The sequence below is a fragment of the Nicotiana tomentosiformis genome, chromosome 1, assembly GCF_000390325.3.
Source record: "Nicotiana tomentosiformis chromosome 1, ASM39032v3, whole genome shotgun sequence".
NCBI classification, from domain to species: Eukaryota; Viridiplantae; Streptophyta; class Magnoliopsida; order Solanales; family Solanaceae; genus Nicotiana; species Nicotiana tomentosiformis.
The window spans coordinates 103,484,821-103,503,973 of record NC_090812.1 but is presented as its reverse complement, the minus strand read 5'-3'; the positions used below and the strand labels follow the sequence as shown (position 1 = coordinate 103,503,973).

At 37.0% G+C, this 19,153-nt stretch overlaps 1 protein-coding gene across 1 annotated transcript; it reads left to right on the top strand.

Moving 5' to 3' along the window:
- The first annotated feature begins 12,649 nt into the window (after positions 1–12,649).
- LOC138908039 (uncharacterized) lies at positions 12,650–14,698 on the top strand. Its single transcript, XM_070198676.1, has 3 exons — positions 12,650–13,399; positions 14,037–14,167; positions 14,425–14,698. Exons 1-3 carry the CDS (start codon positions 12,650–12,652, stop codon positions 14,696–14,698), a joined length of 1,155 nt encoding a protein of 384 aa, XP_070054777.1.
- The last annotated feature ends 4,455 nt before the right edge of the window (positions 14,699–19,153 follow it).

Genomic DNA, 19,153 nt, shown 5'->3' with positions numbered 1-19,153 from the left:
CAGCTAAGTGGTTAGAGTGACTTAGAGACACAAGTAAAATGGACAGATACACACACATTTGCCAAGTGGTGCAACTTTGAGTATGAAGCCAATTTTGGAATCAAGATGCCAGGTCCAAATATGTACCCAAATATAGAGTAGTACAAGATTCTGATTTTAAAATTTTGGAGAGTTAAAGTTGCTAGGGAAAGTGATGGTGAATTTAATTGCACAGGTTGGAAGAATTCTGATGCCATGAGCTTACACAAATTTAGCCAAACACTGAGTAAGTACTCTTCTGACTTTTTGCTTGTTACAGCAAACGTCAGTCTGATGAAAACTTCAATGATCTGCAGTTTTTTTAGAGTAACGTGTCGCTTTAGGTGGGAATAGGAGTGGGAGTCTTTTGATTTCTGATTGACAGGAGCACTGGCAAATTTTGGCCTTTATCTTTATTTTTCGACATCAATCTTTTTTGCCATTCACGATCAAGGCCGAGCTTTGTTTCTTTGCTCTAGAACTAAACCCTAATGCCAAAGTTTGAAGACCATTTACATAGGCAAATTCAAAGATTTAGAGGAACGATAACAAAAAAAATTACAACATACCTGGTGTATTCCCACAAGTAAGATCTGGGAAGGGTAGAGTGTACGTAGACCTTATGCAAGTAGAAAGACTATTTCCGATAGAACCTCGACTTAAGTCTAAAGATTTAGAGTAAGTAAGTTAGTGTGATCTCACTATATATATACATTTTAAACTTTCTTTTTGGCATGGGTGTATTTAGTCCGAGCTGTAAAGAAAGAATCCAGATAAACTCACGAAACCAGTTTTAAATTTGCCTATGGTTATTTACCAGTATTTCTCATCGATCTCGTCGTGTATGACGGAAAATCTGAGTACGTATTGAACCCTTATAGCTGCATTAAGTGAATGCTCAACTGAACTTGATTTACTTGTTGACAAGTTTATCCACCGGATTAGAGGGGATTCAAGATTTAAACTTTATGGGTTCAACTTTTAAAATTTTTAGCATTGAACCCATTACATTTTTAAAGTTATGAATTCGTATCTACTATTTTTGCAATTTTAATGAATTTTTACATATAAATTTTTACTCCGCGTTAAAAGTTATGGGTTCAATTGAACTCACCGAGTATATGCTACATCCGTCCCTGCACTGAATTCCAATTTACTAACGCGAAGAGATATATATCTCACAATAGTTAGTTAGTAAGCTGAGGTCTTGTTCGTTAGCAGAATTACAGATAGCTTCACCAAGTAACAACGGCTATGCGACATCACGTGCTAAATTAATCGCTAGTCAGGACTAATTTTTTTACCTGAGTATCAAGTGCGAACTTAGTGTTTTTCCCACTTATAATTAAAAGAAAATGTTACAATCACTTGAGCGTCACTACAAGAGAGGATCATCTGATGTTGCATGGCCAAATCAATTAGACAATGGACTAATTTGATAATTTTTTTGAAAGACAAGAATGACATTATCCATCATGATTTACACATTTATGCATATACATGGACGTCTGTGGATCTATGTCCATCTTATGTTCAATTTGTGGTCCTTGTAAAACTGTTTGACAAAGGGAAAAAAAAATCGGGGCCGAGGAGGGAAGGGGGGAGGGGAGGGAGAGGAGATTGTAGAGCGAGGGAAGATTGCGAAGTTTTAGATAAATGATGACTAATAAGAGTTGTGATGGACTGATAAATATTTTTTTATTCTTAACCATAGATTTCAAGTTTGAATCTTGGGTATGAAATCGCTTTTGTTAGAAAATGCTTTACCAATTCAAATTTTTTGGCCCCAATGCAGATAAAGAACACCACCTTTTTAAAAAATGATCAACATCTCAAGTTGGAAGGCCGTAGTTGTTACTGGAAAGAGGGTACGTAAATCATAAATGTAACGAAATGGACACGCCTCGTGATTGAATAAGAAATGAGAGCTGAGAATTAAATTGGAAAACAAAGAAGACAATGATGAGTTCATTTGCCCTGCTCTATGAAAATAACTTGAATGGGAAATAAATATGACAGTGTCTGTTTGTTGGGAAAATAATATCTTATCCGGGAATAACATCCACGATAAATAACAATAACATAAGAGAGTAGTAACAAAGACACCAAATTTTTTAACGGGATAAAATACAATACGCGAGCGGAGCAATATTATCACTATAATATTATAACTTTAGTAGTGTCAAGAGACTATTATAATTTCGAAAGAAATAACACTCTTTATTTTAAATAACTCACAACAATATTACCCACACTCACTATTTATCTCACAGACTACGATCCGTGGATTACTCTCTCTAACTTTTATTACTTATCTCTATTTTTTGGTGTATTTGAAGAAGTGAGAGAGCTCCTCCTTTTACAGGAGAAAAATACGTAGCCTCCAAGAATGCTATAGGAGAGGTATTAATCTCCTCCACTTATTTCCAAACTTTGGCTCCAAGAAAGAGTTGTCAGCCAAGTTTTATTTCATAGGCACATGCCTGTTTTGATGGGATGAACCCCACAATCTCTCCCTTAATTTTGATTTTTCTTTTTCATTCCAAGTCTTGATCTCAATCTCTGAAAATCTTCAAACTTGAGAGGCTTTGTAAAGATATCCGCAACTTGATCATGTGACTTAACATATATGAGCTCGACTTCCTTCTTGGCAATGCATTCTCTCATAAAGGGATACCTTGTATCTATATGCTTGCTTTGATCATGATATACCGGATTCTTCGTGAGTGCTTGTGCGGATTTGTTGTCAATACAAATCTCCGTAACTTCACTCTGTTGTAAATTGAGCTCCTTCAATAATCTTCTCAGCCAAATAGCATGACATGTACAGGATGTTGCTGCTACATATTCAGCTTCACAAGTCGGGGGAGTAACAATTGATTGTTTCTTTGAACTCCAAGAAATAACAGAATCACCCAAGAAAAATACAAAATCGGTTGTGCTTTTTCTATCATCAATATCTCCCGCATAATCACTATCACAAAATCCCACAAGGTTGAAATTACTAGAAGAAGAGTAAAATAGCCCAAAACAAATCGTACCTTTTAGGTAACGAAGAATTCTTCTAGCGACTTTCAAGTGAGTGGAGTTAGGAGCTTACATGAAGCGACTTACTACTCCAACTGCAAAGAGTATATCTAGCCTGGTACAAGTCAAATACCTCAAACTTCCCACAAGATATTTGAAAAATGTGGGATCCACTTTTTCTCCTTTATCAAACTTGGACAATTTTGTCCCACTCTCCATCGGCGTGTTCACAGGGTTGCAATCGAGCATGTTGAACTTCTTCAATATCTCTTTTGTATAGCTTTCTTGAGAGATAAAAATTTCATCCTCTACCTGCTTCACTTCTAGGCCCAGGTAGTATGACATCAGCCCTACGTCCGTCATCTGGAACTCACTGGACATATCTTTCTTAAAAGCTTCAAACAAACTTGGGTTATTACCCGTAAAAATAAGATCATCAACAAAAAGACAAACAAGCAAGATATCTCCATTAGTATGAACTTTAAGGTAAAGAGGATATTCATAGAGACAACGAGTAAATCCATTATCTTGAAAATACTTGTCGATGTAACTTTTCCATGCTCGTGGGGCTTGCTTTAATCCATATAAAGCTTTCTTCAACCGCAACACTTTATCTTCATGGATTTTGACCACAAAGCTCAATGGTTGTTCAATATAGACTTCTTCTTCAAGATAGCCATTCAAAAAGGCTGACTTGACGTCTAGTTGATGGATCATCCACTTCATTTGTGCCGCCAAAGAGATGAGCAAATGAATTATCTCCATGCGAGCAACAGGTGCATAAACTTCTTCATAGTCAATGCCTTGCCTTTGCTTGTAGCCTTTAGCCATAAGTCGTGCTTTGTATCTCTCCACTTCTCCATCAACACTCTTCTTTGTCTTGTATACCCATTTCACTCCAATTGCTCGTTGTCCCTTGGGAAGAGTTTTTAACTCCAAGTGTTGTTCTTCTCTATTGACTCGATCTCCTCCTCCATGGCTTGTCTCCACCTTTTTTCTGTTACAGCTTCATCAAAGTTCATTGGTTCACTATCAGCAAAGAGACAACATAAAAAATCAAAATTAATAACTTCTTATGTGTCCTCATAGAACTCTTGAATACTCTTCATCCTTTACGGCTGTTCATTTGAACTTTCTTGAGAAGAAGGAGATGCAACATTGGTTGATGTTTGACGAGCGCAAAACACATACTTAAATATGCTCGCTAGTCGAATATAGTATAATATAATATCGTATCCACATGGATTGGAGTTAAACAGTATTAGTTTATAGCTTGGTTGCTATCCAAGATGATCAATAGTTGAGAATTATGTGATTAAAAACTACAATTAACTAAGAGTCTAACTTATTGACGAATGACACTCGAACAAAAGTAAGCAAAGAAGATATAAATAGAAGAAAATAGGGATTGATTGGATAGGTGCAAGATAAATATCTGGGATTTAACTCTAGTTATCAAGTGAGTCTCTCGAATTCACTCAATTATTAGTTCAAACGTTTAGTAGAAACTCCTCTCTCGATTAAGTCTCAACCTCACAAGATGAACCAATTTAAGCCCAGTGAAGATATGCAAGAATTCGTAGTGGATTGGTCTTTAGGAGAACCTCTCTCGATTATTCTCCTAACTAGGGTTAAACATTAATTCAACTAGCCTCTTTCGATTACTAAGAAGAATTAATGAACTCAACCAACAAGATAATGCAACGATATCACAAGCTATGCCTTTCTCGATTTCATGAACATGTGAATATAGATGCAACAATTAAATCATCCAAATGATTCAATACATAAAAACTAGAGTTATAATCCACAAACAAATATCAATACACCAAATCCATCAAATTCCAAAGATAACTACTCCATAGATATGGAGTAATTCATCACAAATATGTTTAAAGTAAAGGAAAACATAAAGCGATCTAAACTCGTATCTTGAGTGAGGATTGAATGATGAACTCCTTATGCTTTTGCTTCTCCAACTCCTCCTTAGCCTACTTAGGTCTTAGATGTGTCAAAAGTCTAGAAAATGCCATTTTTCCATGAATATATACCAATTAGGGTCGTGCCCAAATGAAAACTCCTTTTCCTACGCGAAATAGGACAATTTCGGGATTAGACATGTGCGGCCGCGCACCTGGAGGTGTGCTCGTGCATATGACTGCGTACTTTGGACAGTGTTCTTCCTGACTTGCGCTCCCAGTGCGCGCTCACACACCTGGATGGCGTCCTGTTCAATTCTTCGTTTCTCTTGTTAAGTTCACTATTGTACATTGATCCCCGAACACGATCCCAACTTAATCCTTGGGATTTTACTCAGATTTCAAAGCTCCAGAATAGCTTGAATTTATTCCAAAATATCTACATAGCTAGGAATCACTCCTACAAGGCATAAAACACACAATTAGTGCAAAACACTAGCTATTAAAGCTCAACTCAATTAAAGTGCAGTAAATTAGAGTACAATAAGCGACTAAAACACGAGATTATAGCCTACCATCAACACCCCACACTTAAACCATTGCTCGTCTTCGAGCAATCAAACTACACTTTATAAAGACATGACCTTTTTAAACAACTCTCCTAACTCATCATACCAAGAATATTTAAAATAGACTAAGTATAATAGTGTAACATACTAGCCTCAAGATTTGACTCACAAGTACCACGCATTATTTATAACTCGCCCACTTACTCCAACATAGAGGTCAACGTCATTACCTTTCCTTCATGAATCAAGTTCCCTTACACAACAATAGAGAGTAGTTCCACACACAATAGAAATTAAGAACAATTAAGAACTTAAGATAGAAAGAATTCACTCACTCTCATAAACAACATTGATATGCCACAAAAGATGCACCATAGGCTTGCCCACAGTGTACTACTCTACTAATTGAGTCCATTCAATCAAGGATCAAGTAGAACTTTAATTGGTTATAATGTAAGCTATGGGACGGGTTGGATACATTTAGATATAAGAGTGACTACACCTCCCTAAGAACCTTTAATACATACACTTTAACATTCAAAACTCCACACTTATGTCAAACCATGACTCCACCTTCACATAAATATACATCAACTCCTACTTCTTTAAGCACAATTACATCAAGAGTTGCCACTATCAATTTTTCACAACCATACAATTATTATATTTTTTCTTTCTTTTTCAATTCAAGTGGCTCTTATTTTTTTTAAAACAATGCACCTTTCTCCTTATTTCAATTTTTCCACTCAAAAGCCAAACCAATCACCCCACACTTCAACTTTTACACAATTCATAACAATTTCAAGTGCTCATGAGAGTTACAAGGTTCAACTGGATGGTCAATTCAAACAAATGGGCAAGGCTTGCAATGTGGTTGCCAAAGAAATAAGATTACAGGCTCAACGGGGTTAACTAAGATACATAACAATTAGGTGGGTAAACACATATATCTGGCTCAACAAAGAAATGCCTATATCACTTCCAAAACTGCATAAAACTATTATTTTGCTTTGCAAATACACAAGGCAAGTTCTAGACATTAAATGTAGTGCAATGAATAATACTAAAACTCACACACATGGCACATAACTCACTCCAGATTGGACTATCAAGACCCTCTAATCAAAGCAGTGAAGTAAAGTTAAGATCATACACTATAAGGTACTTATACAAGAGTCAAAAATTGAGCCTAAGCGTCACATCTAAAGCACTAGCTATTCTCAAGGCATAATAAAGTTAAGGGACATTGTCTTTAATTCAAATCATAGCACAAGGTTTCCTATTACTAACAAAAATTAAAAACTAACTACACCTAGTTCAAATAAAAACCTTGGAAAAGAACCGTGGCCCAAAAAAATATCATGGGAGAATTATTACACTACCCTACAAAAGAAAATCTTTTTGTCTTTTTCCTTCGACTTTAATCCCTCAAGAAACCTATCGAATGATATCCGTCGTCGGGAAAAATCAAAAATTATAAAATTTTAATGTTTTTTTTAAAAAAAAATTTCTCTAACTACTCAAACTAACAAAAGTAAAACTAAACATAATATACATACAATATACAAATATCCCTCACCTCACACTTTAAGTTGTGGCATGTCCCCATGACACACAATTAAAAAGCATAAGATAGAGAAAACTTCCTGGAATCTCTAGTCGGGGTCTGAATCAAAGTAAGGCTCCATTCTTCTCGTCTGAACTAGTGCACACATCTATGCAGACAGCTTCTTCTTATCCTTCTTGGGATACACCCTATACTTATCTTTCTCAATCATTGGAGCCTTATCTCTTGAACTCTTTACCTTCCACTCAACACTTGCAGCTGGCTTCTCCCGTTTCACCCCCGTTTCTACATTCATCTCAAAAGTCACCATCTCCTCACACACTCTAAGCATGAGTTTTCTATAATGTATGTCCAATATTTCTCTACCCGTCGCTAAGAATGGTCTTCCTAGAATGAGGGAGACCTCCTTATTCTCTTCCATCTTCACTACTATAAAGTCTACAGGAATACAAACTTATCTACCCGAACTAAGATATCTTCCACTATCCCCTCGGGTATGATAGTTGTTTGGTCTGCCAGCTGCAAAGATATTGGTGCAGACCTTATCTCTCCAATCTCATTCTCCATCTTCCTGTAAATATAAAAAGGCATTAAGTTAATTGAGGCACCAAAATCATATAACGATTTATCAAAGTTAAGAGTGCCTAAAGAGCAAGGTATAGTAAAACTCCCTGGATATCCATACTTTTGTAGGAGTTTGTTTTGTAAGATTGCACTGCAATGCTCTATGAGCTTGACCACTGAGGTCTCTTTTATCTTCCTCTTGTTTGTCAGGATTTCCTTCAAGAATTTGGCATAAGCTGGCATTTGTGAGAGCACTTCGGTGAATGGCAGTTCACATTGACCTGTCTCAGCATATATAGAAATCTCTCAAATTACTTGTCCAGCTTTTCTCTATATAGTTTTTAGGCAAAAGGTAGAGCAGGCATATGCTCGCTCACATCATGTTCCTCCCTTCTCGAAGTTTTCTCTTTTTTTTCTCTACTCCCTTCTTGCCTTTCTTCTTCTTATCAACTTCAATTTTCAGTTGCTCCCCACTTTCTTTTTCAGGTTTCAGCCTCTTTTTGGATTGGAGTGGGATCTTTTAACACTTGCCCTCTTCTCAAGGTCATATCACTTATCGTTTCTTTAGGATTTCTCTCAGTATCAATAGGGAGAGTTCCTGGAATTATCTCAGACAATATAGTTGCAATTTTCCCCACTTGCTTCTCCAAGTTTCGCAACCTTGTGCCAAGTTCTTTGATAGCTGCACTATGAGCATTTAATCTCTCATCTGTATTGACAATGAAAGACTTCATTAGACCTTCTATCCTAGTCTGAGTGGAATGTTGAGATTGGAACTGCGGCCTCTGCTGATTTTGGAAGCTTGGAGCTCCTTATCCCTGGAATCTGGAGTTGTTTTGTTGCCATGCATTTGCAGTACCCCCAGGTGCACTCTATGAAAAACTGGGGTGCTTATGATCCATTGCATTAAAGTTATAATTCCCAACAACATTAAATTCCCAGTTGAGGCTTGACACTCATGAGTAGGGTGTCATTTTCCACATATATCACATGTTGCATGAGGCTCACTTTGTATCAAGGCTAAGGTCAGCCTCCCTATTTCTTTGGCCATAGCATCAAGTTGTACCTGCACAAATGTGTTAGCATCAACTTGGTGAACACCAGTTGATCTTCTTCTTTCAGCAATCTCAAAGGGCCACTGATTTGCATCCTCAGATAACTCATCGACAATTGTGACTATCTCCTCTGGAGTCTTCTTCATCAACGGGCCTCCGGCTTCATTACTCAATGTTCTACGTGAGACAGGTATCAAACCATCCCAAAAATCCTGGAGTTGCATCCAGAGTTCAATTTTTCTATGTTGACACTTTCACACTATCTCCTTAAACCTCTCTCATGCTTCAAACACAATTTCAGTCTCGATCTGGGAGAAGTTATGGATTTCTCTTCTAAACTTGCCTGTCTTAGCTGATGAGAAATATTTATCAAGAAATTTTCTGGTCATCTCATCTCATGTTCTAATCGATCCATTAGGCAGGCTTCGAAGCCAGTGCTTTGCATCATCCTTGAGTGTGAAGGGGAATGCCCTTAAGTAGACTGCATCTTGGGACACACAATTGTATTGAAAGGTGTTCATAATCTCCTTGAAGTCCATCAGATGATTGTTTGGATCTTCGTTTATCTTTCCTTTGAAGACACAGTTGTTTTGCAGAGTTTGAAGCAGCCCCTACTTCAACTCAAAATTGTTAGCTGCAACTGGAGGTGGTCTCACATTTGATAAGTCATGGTTGTAGACCGGTCTAGCATAATCGCTAAGTGGTCTCCCAGCACCAGGAGCTATATTTTCGAACTGGTCTGCAGCCAAAGGTTGATTTTGAGACATTCTCCGAGCTCTCTATTCTTCATAGATTATCTGTGCATCTCTAATAGATGGTTCCTCAGCATCCTTTGCAGCTTTCTCTCATTGTTGGGTTGCCTCTCTTGCATCCAAATCCACATTATCATCATCTCTAACCATGATTTATTTGGCTGAGGATTGCCCAACCTTCTCTATATTGTCGGGGAGATTTCTTTCCTTCCTCAGTTGTCACAGTTATTTTTCTATCTATGGGTCATAAGATAGCAATTCTTTCCCGGAGGATCGAGTCGTGCACCACTCTTACCACGCACAGTTAAGGAACACCAAACGTAAAAGAGAAAAAAAATAAAAGAAAAAGAAAAATTCCTGAATTAGCACTATAAACTATTTCCAATACTATTGATTGCCAATCCCCGGCAATGACGCCAAAATTTGACGAGCGCAAAACACACACTTAAATATGCTCACTAGTCGAATATAGTATAACATAATATCGTATCCACATGGATTGGATTTAAACGGTATTTTCGTAGTTTATAGCTTGGTTGCTATCTAATATGATCACTAGTTGAGGATTATGTGATTAAAAACTACAATTAACTAAGAGTCTAACTTATTGGTGAATGACACTCGAACAAAAGTAAGTAAGAGGAGAAAATAGGGATTGATTGGATAGGTGCAAGATAAATGCCTAGGATTTAACTCTAGTAATTCACTTCTAATATTCAAGTGAGTCTCTCGAATTCATTCAATTATTAGTTCAAACGTTTAGTAGAAACTCCTCTCTCGATTAAGTCTCAACCTCACAAGATGAACCAAATTTAAGCTCAGTGAAGATATGCAAGAATTCGTAGTGGATTTGTCTTTAGGATAACCTCTCTCGATTATCCTCCTAACTAGGGTTAAACAATAATTCAACTAGCTTCTTTCGATTACTAAGAAAAATTAATGAACTCAACCAACAAGATAATGCAACAATATCACAAGCTATGCCTCTCTCGATTACATGAACATGTGAATATAGATGCAACAATTAAATCATCCAAATGACATAAAAATTAGAGTTATAATCCACAAACAAATATCAATACACCAAATCCATTAAATCCTAAAGATAACTACTCCATAGATATGGAGTAATTCATCACAAATATGTTTAAAGTAAAGGAAAACATAAAACGATCCAAACTCGTGTCTTGAGTAAGGATTAAATGATGAACTCCTTGTGCTTTTGCTTCTATAACTCCTCCTTAGCCTCCTTAGGTCTTAGATGTATCAAAAGTTAAGAAAATACCGTTTTGCCATATATATACCAATTAGGGTTGGGTCCAAACAAAAACTCCTTTTCCTATGTGAAATAGGACGATTCCGGGATTGGACGTGCGCGGCCACGCACCTAGAGGTGTGCTCGCACATATGGCCACGCACTTTGGAGAGTGTTCTGCCTGACTTGCGCGCCCAGTGCGTGCTCGCACACCTGGGTGGCGTTCTGCTCAATTCTTCGTTTCTCTCGTTATGTGCACTATTATCCGTTGTTCCCTGAACACGATCCCAACTTAATCCTTGGGATTTTACTCAGACTTCAAAGCTCCAAAATAGCTTGAATTCATTCCAAAACATCTACATAGCTAGGAATTACTCCTACAAGGTATAAAACACACAATTAGTGCAAAACACTAGCGATTAAAGCTCAACTCAATCAAAGTGTAGTAAATTAAAGTGCAATAAGAGACTAAACACGAGATTATAGCCTACCATTAGTGTTGATTAGTGTAATTAGTAGAAAGATATGATTAGATTAGATTTTATTCTCTATGCTAATTATAGGCAAATTGTATTGTGTAGCTTGATTGTAGCGATTACTGATTTCATTTCCTAGTTTAGCCATATGATTCATTGTATAAAATGTCATTACTCTTGATGTAAATTAATATACAGAAATACAAGAAGCTTTTCCTTCTTCTTGAAATCATCATGGTATCAGAGCCTCTACTGCCATTTTGAGGTGAGTTTCCTCCCTCAGCAGCACTATAGGGTTCCAGTTCTTTGAAGAGGTCGAGTTTTTCCTCCCTCACAGTAGTTGTACACATCGAAACAATTATATACCAGTAGTGTGGAAAAACTAACACCACTACAAGCTCCCTCGGGCGACGGCGACAAAACCATAGTAAGCAGTTCCGAGAAGGGCCTCTCCACGCACCGCCACGCGCTGTCAACAACTCTGACTCTAGCGACGCATATATCTCATGTGTCGGTGAGTAGATAGCCTTCCGGCGATTTTTTCTGGAATTTTTTTGCTCCTTTCAAATCGCTAGCAAATTCCGAGCCTACAACAATTCCAATTTTTTTTTTCTCTCATTGGAGGTAGTCAGCTTCTCAGATCTTGTTCTCCAGCGAAGTTTGCTGTTTTTTCTCTCATCCTTGGAGTTAAGGTTTGATACTTTGGTAGAAAAGAGCAATTTCGTTTTCTAGGTTTGATTATTTCAAATTGTGATTCCTTTTTTTTGGCTTTTGGACTGGTACTTGTGAAATAATGGGGGACCCCAAATCAATAGATAATTCTCTTTCACAAATGGTTAATTATGTTTCATAAGTTAGCGCAGTTAAATTGGATGGGGATGGTACATATCTTGCTTGGTCAAGATCTTGTTTACTTTTTATTAAGTCTAGAAAGTTGCTTAGTTATATTACGGGAGAAAAAGAAAGCACTTGTTGTGATTTATGCTAGCTATAGTCAATGGGATTCAGATAATTTTCTAGTTATGACATGGCTTTTGAATACTATGCACCCTCAAATTTCTAAACAGTATTTATTGCTTGATACTGCTGAAAAATTTGGAATTCTACTAAGCGCACTTATTCTCGTAAGGGAAATGACGCTCAGGTCTTTAAAATTCGAAATACGATTCATGTCGCTAAGCAAGGTTAGTTGACTATCACTGAATACTATTCTAAGTTAACTGGGTTATGGCATGAAATTGACTACTATCAGGATCTCCAAGCGAAGTGTATCGATGATGCAGTTCTCTTTCAGAAATTGGTTGAAAAAGAAAGGATATATGATTTTCTGGCCGGTTTGAACCCAGAGTACGATAAGATCAGGGTTCAAGTGCTTGGTAAAGTTCTTTTTCCTTCTCTTGAGGATGCATACTCTTATGTTCAACAGGAATAGAGCCAACGAGGATTCATGCTTTATTCAGCACCAACCGAGAAATCTGGGTTAATTGTGTCTCATGAGCAAACAAAGGCATTCACTTCTAATAAAGATCATTTGCACTGTGATTACTGTGGAAAGTCAAGACATACAAAAGAGACATGCTGGAAACTGCATGGTAGACCAACTAGAGGTCGTGCAGCCAAGCATGTCGGTCTATCAACAGGTCAAGTTAATATTGCAGAAAATGTGGAAACATTCAGAGAAACTGCTTCAGGAGAAACTTTGTCTTCAGAGGAAGTTCAGCACCTTCGCTGTCTCTTGAACAAAGTTTACACTTCTAATGTTGGGACTTTCAATTACGTGCAGTCAGGTATTGCCTTTAATGCCCATCTTAATTCTTGGATTATTGATTTTGGTGCGAATAGACACATGACAGGCTTCTCTAAAGGCTTTCAAAACTACTCTCCTAGTCCCAAAGGGGATTGTGTCAGAATAGCCAATGGCTACCTAACTCCTGTCTATGGAACAGGTTATGTTATCTGTACACCTGATATTACATTGTTATCCGTTCTTCATGTACCTGAGTTTTCCGTTAACTTGTTATTTGTTAGCGCCATCACCAAAAAACTAAATTGTAGTATCGAGTTCTTCCCTGATTATTATATTTTTCAGGATCTTCAAACAAGGAAGAGGATTGGTAGTGGTAGATTGCATGATGACTTATATTGGATTGATGGAACTCGAGACTTTGGTCAAGCCTTTTTTGGAGGAAATAAGAATGTCAACCAAGAAATAATACAGTGGCATAGACGGTTGGGGCACCCATCCTTTTTTGTTCTAAATAAATTATATCCTAGTTTGTTTTCTAGAATTGAGTTTCAATATTTGTTTTGTGATGCTTGTGAATATGCCAAGAACACTAGAAACTCTTATCCTTTAAGTGATAATAAAAGTACTATCCTTTTTTTGACTATTCATTCTGATGTATGGGGTCCCACTCAAACAGTTTCCTTATCTGGTAGTCGATGGTTTGTTACTTTTATTGATTGTTGCACTAGGATGACTTATGTGTATTTGTTAAAGGCCAAAAATGAAGTCTTCACCTATTTTCAGTCATTTCGTAAGATAATTTGTACCAAATTTGAGGTCAAGATAAACATCTTGCGAACTGAAAATGACACAAAATATATGGGTAAAGATTTTGGTGCTTATTTGGAGTCTTTTGGGATAATCTATCAAAGTAGTTGTCCTTATACTAGTGCACAAAATTGGGTTGTTGAAAGGATAAATAGGCATTTGCTTGAAGTGGCACGATCTCTAATATTTACTATGAATCTACCAAAACCTTACTGGGGATGTCATTCTAGTAGCTTCCTACCTTATCAATAGAACGCCACTTAAAAGTCTCAATTTTCAGAGTCCTTTGGAAGCTTTGAAGGGTAAGAATGATTATATTGTTCCTCCGAAGGTGTTTGGTTATGTTTTCTTTGTTCACACTAGGAGTTCGGGAAAACTTGATCCTAGAGCTATTAAATGTGTCTTTATTAGGTATTCTCCAACGCATAAAGGGTATAAATGTTATCATCCTTATTCTAAGAGATCCTTCGCCAGCATGGATGTTACCTTTCGCAAATTTGAGCCCTATTACAATAAAGCACCATCACCTCTTTAGGGAGAGAGCTATAAGGATGAAGAGATGATTTTCACGGTTGAAGCCACTAAGATAAGCGAAAGTGAAATTGAAGAAAGAATTTGGGGGGGTCTATTTGGCGTTTGGATAAACCTGATTTGATAACTTATTCAAGAAAAAAGAGAGTTGAAGAAGCCATCATGCAATCTGCTGAAGCTGAATCCTCTTCTGTTGTTGAAACCTCTTCTACTAGTGAGTTATCTAAATTTTCTAGTGACTTAGATGTGCCTATTGCTAACAGAAAAGGAGTCAGATCTTGCACCAAACATCCCTTATCTAACTTTGTCTCCTATAATTCCTTATCTCCTTCCTATAGAGCTTTTGCCTTATCTATTTCTTCTATGTCTATTCCCCTGAATTGGAGGGAAGCTTTTGCAGATCCTAAATGAAAGCAAGCTATGATTGAAGAAATGAAGGCCTTATTAAAGAATGATACTTGGGATCTTGTCACTTCACCACTAAATAAGAAATTGGTTGGATACCAATGGGTCTTTACTGTGAACTACAAAGCTGATGGTTCGATTGAAAGATTCAAAGTAAGACTGGTGGCTAAGGGGTTCACTCAAACTTATGGAGTAGACTATCAAGAGACATTTGCCCATGTTAAAAAAATGAACACTATTAGAATTCTTTTGTCTTATGCAGTTAATCTTGATTGGGACTTACAACAGTTTAATGTGAATAATGCATTTCTTCATGGAGACTTAGAAAAAGAGGTGTATATGGAGATTCCTCTTGGATTTGATACTGAACAAATCAAGGAAAAGTGTACAGACTGAAGAAAGCCTTGTACGGAATGAAGCAATCTCCAAGAGCTTAGTTTGACAGATTATGCAAAGCGATGATCTCCTTTGGTTACCAACAAAGTAATGTTGATAATACCATCTTCATAAAACACCAAAAGGGTAAAATCATTCTTCTCATAGTTTATGTTGATGACATAGTAATGACAGGGAATGATAATGAAGAGATGGCCTGATTGAAGCAGTTATTAGCCCAGGAATTCGAGATCAAATATCTAGGGAAGTTGCAATACTTCTTGGGAATTGAGGTTGCTAGATCAAAAAGAGAAATCTTTATTTCTCAAAGGAAATATATCTGAGATCTCTTGAAAGAAATTGGTATGACGGGTTACAAACCAGCAGAATCTCCCATTGAAAGCAATCACAAGTTACAAACTGGGGTTGGAAAGTCAATTGATAAGGAGAGATATCAGAGGTTGATTGGAAAACTTATTTATCTCTCTCACACTATGCCAGACATAGCCTATTCAGTTAGCTTGGTGAGTCAACTCATACACGATCCACGAGATCCTCATATAGAAGTTGTCTTTCACATTTAGAGGTCAGGTGTTCAGAAAGGTGTCCCAGGTCTATGAGTCAGCCCTCGCTTTTTAAAAGAATCTTGTACCCACAGGCATACGGCCTGGCAGGCCTTCCCTTTCCATTGGAGGTTCATGGGCATTGCCCCGTTCCCCAATCAGATGTTTGGATGTGAGTTATACTCCGCGATGAGCCAAACGGGTGTATGGTTTTGCCATTTGACCTCTTTTTCCGTGTGACTTAGAATGCTCAGTGACTGCGGTATTTGAAGTCTGCACCAGGAAAGGGTTTACTTTTCTCCAAACATGGTCACCTCTAGATAGAAGCCTTTACAGATGCAGATTAGGCTAGATCTCTAGATGACAGAAGATCTACATCCGGTTATTGTACATTCGTGGGAGGGAATGTAGTTACTTGGAGAAGTAAGAAACAAAATATAGTTGCCAGATCCAGTGCAGAAGCAGAATATAGAGTAATGGCCCAGGGTGTTTGTGAACTTATTTGGCTATGCGACAACAAGGTTGCGATCAGTATAACTCATAATTCTGTTCAACATGATAGAACAAAACATATTGAAATTGATCGACATTTCATCAAAGAAAAGATTGTTAGTTGTACCTTGAGTTTGCTTCATGTATCGTCAGAAAAGCAGCTAGCGGATATGCTCACAAAAGGTTTCAGCAAAAAGACTTTTCACACTTTGGTTTGCAAGTTAAGAATGTTCGACATCATTGCACCAACTTGAGGGGTAGTATTTATTAATGTAATTAGTATAAAGATATGACTAGATTAGATTTTATTCTCTAGCCTAATTATAGGCTGATTTTATTTTGTAGCTTGATTGTAGCAATTACTGATTTCACTTTCTAGTTTAGACATAGGATTCATTGTATAAAATGTCAGTACTCTTGATGTAAATTAATATACAGAAATACAAGAAGCTCTTCCTTCTTCTTGAAATCATCAGTTGGAGAAGGATGTGGAGTTGTATCATACGCAGGTTCCACGTTCTCTGGTTCTTCTTCATCACCAAAGTATGGAAGAAAATCATATGAAGTTTCTTCTTGAGCTTCCCAATTCCATGTCAATTCTTCATCAAATTCAACATCGCGACTTAGCATCACTTTGCCGCTACTTGAGTTGTATAACTTGTAGCCTTTTGAACTCATATCATAGCCAGCAAACACATGTTTGACACTTTGATCGTCAAGCTTCGCTCTCCCTTGTTATGACACATGAGCATAGGCTATGCTCCCAAAGATTCTCAAGTGCTTAACACTTGGATTTCTTCCACTCCATACTTCTTGAGGGGTTTGATCTCTAACATTTCTTGTTAGAGACCTATTTTTCAAATAAATTGTACAAGAAACAGCTTCGACCCAAAATTTCTTGGGCATACATTTAGCTTTCAACATACATCTAGACATATTAAGACAGAAGTCATTAAATTCTTTTGAAGTGAATTCGCCTCCTCTATCGGACCTTAAAGATTTTATTTCATAGCTACTTTCTTTCTCCACAAGTACTTTAAAAATTTTAGAAGTAGCAAAAGCTTCAAATTTTTTGTTTAAAAAATAAATCCAAGTCTTTCTACTAAAGTCATCAATGAATAGAATAAAGTATTTACTTTTACCAAAGGAAGGTGGATTGATTGCCCCACACACATCAGTGTGAACAAGTTGGATTGGCATGGTTGCTCTTGACATGGACTCCTTCGGAAAACTCCTCCTTGCATGTTTTCCAAGAAGACAAGCTTCACACAATTGATTGGGATAATTGATTGATGGTATCCCATGCACCATGTTCTTTTCTCCCATTGATTTGAGCGCTTCAAAATTCAAGTGCCCAAATCGCATGTGCCAACACCATGATTTATCTTGCACATTAGCCTTCAAACAATTTGCATCAATTATCTTAAGATTCAGAAAAAATAATCTATTCTTTGCCATATGCACTTTAGCAATTAGAATTCCACTTGAATCTCTAAGCCAAAGATGCATATTTTTCATGTGAATATCATATCCCTTTTCAAGAAGTTGTCCCAAACTCAAAATATTACATTTTAATTTTGTCACATAATAAACATCTTGAATTAACTTGTGGCCACCATTTTTACAGGAGATCGGAATCGTACTTATTCTTTCGATTTGAATCTATGAAGTATCTCCAAAGGACACATTACCTCTCACCGTCGTATTGATCTCCACAAACCTTTTTTTTGCATCCACACATATGATTGCTTGCTTCATTGTCCAAATACCACGAGCTACAATCATTTCTATCTTCTTCCTTGAGTGCCAATAATAATGTCGACTCATCCTTTTCTTTCTTGTTCTCAACAAGGTTAGTTTTCTCTTCAACATTGCTACGACATTCCTAAGAGTAATGGCCAAATTTATGACAATTATAACACTTAATTTTTTATTTGTCATACCTTTATTCATTATTTTGTTGATCCCACGATAGCTTTTTTCACCTCCATAATCCTTGAAGGATGCCTGAGTTTTAAGAATTTGCTCCAATGGCACTTCTTGTCTCCTTTTGATCTTTTCTTCGTGGGCCTGTAAAGAACCCTCCAACTGCTCCACCATCATATAGTCTAAATCTTTAGACTCTTTAATAGCACACACCACAAAATCGAATTTAGGTGTTAAAGTGCGAAGGATCTTTTCTACCACATGGACATCTTCTATGTCCTTCCCGTATCTTCTTAATTGATTCACAATAGCCTTCACTTTTGAACAATAATCTGAAATGCATTCGGATTCTTTCATTTTTAAAACTTCAAAATCAGCCCTTAGAGTTTGAAGTTTTACTTTCCTTACTTTGTCAACTCCTTGGAGAGAATTTTGTATAATGTCTCAAGCTTCATTTGAGGTGGTAGCATCTGCCATCTTCTCAAACATGGCATCATCCAAGCATTGGTGGATGAGCGTGAGGTCTTGTTGATCCTTCTTCCTTGTCTTTGCCAAGACATCTTTTTCATTTTTAGGCAGAGCTTCCTCATTATCGGGTTTTGCATAGCCTCTGTCTACGATTTTTTACACATCCTCGGAGCCAAGAATGACTTTCATATGTAGACACCATTTCTCGTAATTATCTTTTGTGAGACGGGGGTACTGAAAAGACAACGGACTATTATTCATCATGACTCTGATATCACGTTGTTGGAAAAATAATATCCCGTACAGGAATAATATCCACGATAAATAACAATAACACAAGAGAGTAATAAAGATACCAAATTTTTTAACGGGGTAAATACAATACTTGAGCGGAGCAATATTACCACTATAATATTACAACTTTAGTAGTGTCAAGAGACTACTATAACTTCGAAAGGAATAATACTCTTTATTTTAAATACCTCACAATAATATTAGTCACACTCACTATTTATCTCACAGACTACGATCTGTGGATTACTCTCTCTAACTTCTATTATTTCTCTCTGTTTTTTGGTGTGTTTGAAGAAGTGAGAGAGCTCCGAGAAAATACGTAGCCTCCAAGAATACTACCAGA

Excerpts from the sequence above, each read along its gene's own strand:
- LOC138908039 (XM_070198676.1), top strand. The coding sequence starts at position 12,650 with ATGCTTTATTCAGCACCAACCGAGAAATCTGGGTTAATTGTGTCTCAT. Across the intron at positions 13,400-14,036 it reads TTTTTGGAGGAAATAAGAAT|AGTCCTTTGGAAGCTTTGAA; the intron begins GTCAACCAAGAA and ends CTCAATTTTCAG. Across the intron at positions 14,168-14,424 it reads ATTAAATGTGTCTTTATTAG|AAAAAAGAGAGTTGAAGAAG; the intron begins GTATTCTCCAAC and ends AACTTATTCAAG.